The following is a 4,763-nucleotide window of genomic DNA, read 5'->3' as shown; positions in this document are numbered from 1 at the left end:
TAAGCCTACAGGTTAAATCTACTATCCTATGGCACATATGTAGGGCTATGTATAAATTAAGGTAATTATATGACCCATAGTCATTTCCCATTCGTGTTTGTATTGGCCAAACTAGTAAAATGTTGAACTATTAATGATAATCAGGACGTTGCAGTCAAGCAAACCTTTCATAAGTCATTTGGGTACAACATGCAAATATGTCGACATAAACCTGCAGCACCTGCATGCAAATGAAAGTGTTCTATGGCAAAATCATTTTCCCGTTTCACATTAAGCCTGTCAGTATTTTCCTCCCCATGCACTGTGGTCGCACAGAGCCAAAGATGCGCATGCGCAGTGCGTGCAGTCACCTGGGACCTGTTGCTCAGTAGCGATAATACAGCGGAAAGAAGACGCTCGTTGTGGATTTAAAGGATGCTTGTCTTTATCCTTCATCGTTATGGACATAAATGATGTTATTATAAACTGTAACCAAGCCGGATGAAAAGACCAAAAAAAGAAGAAGTGGACACCAGAAGTCACTGTGTCTTTTACCTCAGTCGACCTCATCAACGAAGGCAGTTCAGTCACTTGTAAGTATCTTAAAGCTTTTTATTCCAGCCTTTGCCTTCATTAATAAGGATTTGACAAACAGTAATAAGAAAGAGAAATTTATGATGCAAAAAAAGGATTTTTGGGTTGGTATTTTCCATCTATAACAGTCAAAATTATTATTTTGATTCAAAGTGGTGCTAAAAAGGAAATGGAAACATAGATTTAGGACTTGAAAAGCCCTTTTTAAGTACTCTATTTATTAAATAAATTCCAAAATAACGTGTCAGTCAGGGTTTACTCTATGTTTAAGAGCTAAAAAGAAAAGGGATTACATATTACATGTTCCATATTTTGTCTACAGGGGCTGTGTGACTTTTATCAGGTAGGCACAGGATGATGCTCTGAGTGTGTAGACAAGGAGAGATAATAACCCTCACTGGACCATCACCACGGAGATCAAAACTCCAGAGGGTTGCATGCATTGTTAGCTATAAAAATCTCTCAGGTGCAGCCATACTGTTGTGTTCAGGCAGGTGGGCCATTTCTCTGTTTTTTTCGGTTGTGAGTCAAAAAAAAGTGTCACTATGTGTAATTTGTGCTGCAGAAAATGTTGTTGATTCAATACCAGGGATTGAATATTACAAATAGTTTTTCATTCATTGTTACTAAAGACAAAACACAACAATGATTGATTTTGTTCTTATCTGTTATGGAAAAAAAGTTGAGTCTGACTAACTCATAATGATATTCACTTGACTATTTATTGAAAGATGTTTCGTTTCGTATCCGTTTATTTGGTCAATACATGTCATTAAAACAGAAGTAATAAACCAGATAAAAACATTGATCAAAGTAAACAATAAGTTAACAGAGAAATAAAATGAACAATAATAGACATTTGTACCGAAAAGGCGGAAGCATAGCTTATTACTCAAGTTAATTTAAAAAATAGAAATGTGCAATCTGTTATTTATTAATAAAATAAATAAGCAGTCACAAAAGAGAGAAAAGAAAGAAGCTGCTTGATTTTTCTTTTTTCCTTTTTTCAATTTTTATTCTTCCCCTCCCCTTCCTCTTCTCCTTTGCCTTCTTCATCCTTTCTGTTGTTGTTGTTCTTCTTCTTTTTATTTAATTGTGTTGTTATTGTCTCTGTGTGTAATGCTGCTGCTACACTGTAATTACCCAGCTTGGGATAAATAAAGTATATCTATCTATCTATCTATCTATCTATCTATCTATCTATCTATCTATCCATTTTCCATCCATCTACCCATCCATCCATCCATCCATCCATTTTCTATCCATCCATCCATCCATTTTCCATCCATCCATCCACCCATCCATTAATCCATCCATCCATTTCCCATCCATCCATCCATCAATCCATCCATCCATTATCCATCCATCCATCCATCCGTCCATCCATCAATCCATCTATCCATCCATCCATTTTCCATCCATCCATTCATCCATTTTCCATCCATCCATCCATCCACCCACCCATCCATCCATTATCCATCCATCCATCCATCCATCCGTCCATCCATCAATCGATCTATCAATCCATCCATCCATCCATCCATTATCCATCCATCCATTTTCCATCCATCCATCCATTTTCTATCCATCCATCCATCCATCCATCCATTTTCCATCCACCCATCCATTAATCCATCCATCCATTTCCCATCCATCCATCCATCAATCCATCCATCCATTATCCATCCATCTATCCATCCGTCCATCCAACAATCCATCTATCCATCCATCCATTTTCCATCCATCCATTCATCCATTTTCCATCCATCCATCCATCCATCCATCCACCCACCCACCCATCCATCCATCCATCCACCCACCCATCCATCCATTATCCATCCATCCATCCATCCATCCATCCATCCATCCATCCGTCCATCCATCAATCCATCTATCAATCCATCCATCCATCCATCCATCTCCCATCCATCCATCATCCATCCATCCATCCATCCATCCATCCATTATCTATCTATCTATCTATCTATCTATCTATCTATCTATCTATCTATCTATCTATCTATCTACAAAAAAAAGAAGAATAATAAGAAAAAAATACATAACAAAATAAAAATATAAATGTGTCATTCTGTGTAATGTGTGTGTGATTTCTACACTATACAGGAAATGGCCAAATTCTGCAAAATCTGCAAATGCAACAGCCGACTGATCTGCATGTGCCTGCTGCCGTGCATGATGACGGGCCACCTTGTGGTTTACATCACCGTCACCATATTTGTCACCATCTCATACGCTCCTCCGAAAATAACCGTCCACTATGTCGCCTCTGGGGTTTCTGCTAACTCCTCTGAAATGGCCTCTCACCCACTCAGCCCTTTCTGGAACCTCCGTCTGGTGGACAGTGCCCTGTGGAACCGGTTGCAGCACGCTTGGGACCGCGAACACAACCCGATACTGCGTGGAAACACAACCGGGCTCACGAGGAAACCTAAAAATGAGCTTTTATCAGAAATCGAAAAAGAATGCATTTCGGACTGCATGTCTCAGAAGTGTTCGGTTCCTCTTATGAAGGAGTACAAGAACTTCCCAGATCAAATAAAAGCTTTTGTTTGGTCAATGCATTGCAGGGACTATCAGCTCCTTGTCAACCAGCCTGACATGTGCAGGAGCAACACTTCTGATTCTGGTTTTGAGTCTCCAATGCTCCTCATGGCCATCAAATCTCAAGTCGGGAACTTTGAAAACAGACAGGCCATCCGTGAAACGTGGGGACGCAGTGGTTTGGTGAAGGGGCAATCCAAAAAAAAAGGCGGATTAGTGCGAACGGTGTTCCTGCTCGGACGCCAGGACTCAAGCACGGGTCCTCACCCGGACCTCAGGAACCTCCTGGAGCTGGAAAACCAGAAATACGGGGACATCCTCCAGTGGGATTTCCGAGACACGTTCTTTAACTTGACCTTAAAGGATCTGCTCTTCTGGGATTGGCTTCAGGAGTACTGCCCGGCCGCCATGTTTGTTTTCAAAGGGGACGATGACGTGTTTGTCCGAACGGGTGCTCTTCTGGATTACCTGCACAAGCAGTTAGAGGAGCACAACCAGCGGGAAATAAATACAAATAAAACGGACATCAACTTGTTTGTGGGGGACGTAATCACTAACGCCATGCCGAACCGAGAGCCGTCCACTAAATACTTCATCCCTGCACGTTTCTACAAAGGCGTGTACCCTCCGTATGCAGGTGGAGGAGGGGTGGTGTATTCTGTCTCGCTTGCATTGCGGCTGAAAAAGGTTTCCGAGAGGGTTCGCCTTTTCCCCATAGACGACGTGTATCTGGGCATGTGCATGCGCAGACTGGGCTTAACCCCGAGTCATCACCCGGGGTTTTTAACTTTTGATCTCCCGGAGACGGACCGGGGCAAACCCTGCGCCTACAAATCTGTTCTGCTGGTTCACAGACGGAGTCCCAAACAGATGCTGACACTATGGAAGAAGCTGCAGTACCTGCCAGGTAAATGCTAAAGGGCTCATTTGCATGCCAAATAGGATTCATAGACTACAGGATGAATGCTGCCACGCCCGATGAACACGGACATTTCCTCTAAAACGAACGTTTCCAAACACTGAGGACACTGATCTACCTCAAAAGGTACTTTTAATATAGGGAAATTACACAACATGATACTTTCTAATCAACACAGGTATGTATTTGTACCCTTTTAGCCTAAAGGTTATATTTTACTGCTTATAAGCGGAAATGTAACACCATACATATTGTTTCGTAATAGATATCTTCATTTTTCTTTTGAAAAACAACATGTGATTTTGAATCTTTTTTTTTACTTCCAAAAGGTACTTTTAATATAGGGAAATTACACAACATGATACTTTTTTAAATCAACACAGGTATGTATTTGTACCCCTGTATTTCTTTTTTTCTGCACAACCTCACCTATATGACCTGATAATTATTTTTTCATCCTGACTTACTGGATCAACAGTTTGAACCAGGAAAAAAACAACATAAAATGTGATTTTTAATCTTTTTTTTTTACTTCCAAAAGGTACTTTTAATATAGGGAAATTACACAACATGCTACTTTTTAAATCAACACAGGTATGTATTTGTACCCTTTTAACCTAAAAGTTATATTTTACTACCTATAACCGGAAATGTAATACCATACATATTGTTTCATAATGTTGCATGATTAGATATCTTTATTTTTCTT

The 4,763-nt window shown here is 40.2% G+C and overlaps 1 protein-coding gene across 1 annotated transcript; it reads left to right on the top strand.

Annotated features, from left to right (window-relative positions):
* The first annotated feature begins 368 nt into the window (after positions 1-368).
* Positions 369-4,393, top strand: si:dkey-175m17.6 (N-acetyllactosaminide beta-1,3-N-acetylglucosaminyltransferase 2). Its single transcript, XM_059357648.1, has 2 exons — positions 369-572; positions 2,698-4,393. Exon 2 carries the CDS (start codon positions 2,701-2,703, stop codon positions 4,051-4,053), a length of 1,353 nt encoding a protein of 450 aa, XP_059213631.1. The 5' UTR covers positions 369-572; positions 2,698-2,700; the 3' UTR covers positions 4,054-4,393.
* Positions 4,394-4,763: the final 370 nt, after the last annotated feature.

This window comes from Centropristis striata, chromosome 19, assembly GCF_030273125.1.
Source record: "Centropristis striata isolate RG_2023a ecotype Rhode Island chromosome 19, C.striata_1.0, whole genome shotgun sequence".
In the NCBI taxonomy this organism is placed as follows: Eukaryota; Metazoa; Chordata; class Actinopteri; order Perciformes; family Serranidae; genus Centropristis; species Centropristis striata.
This window is presented reverse-complemented; position numbering and strand designations above follow the sequence as displayed.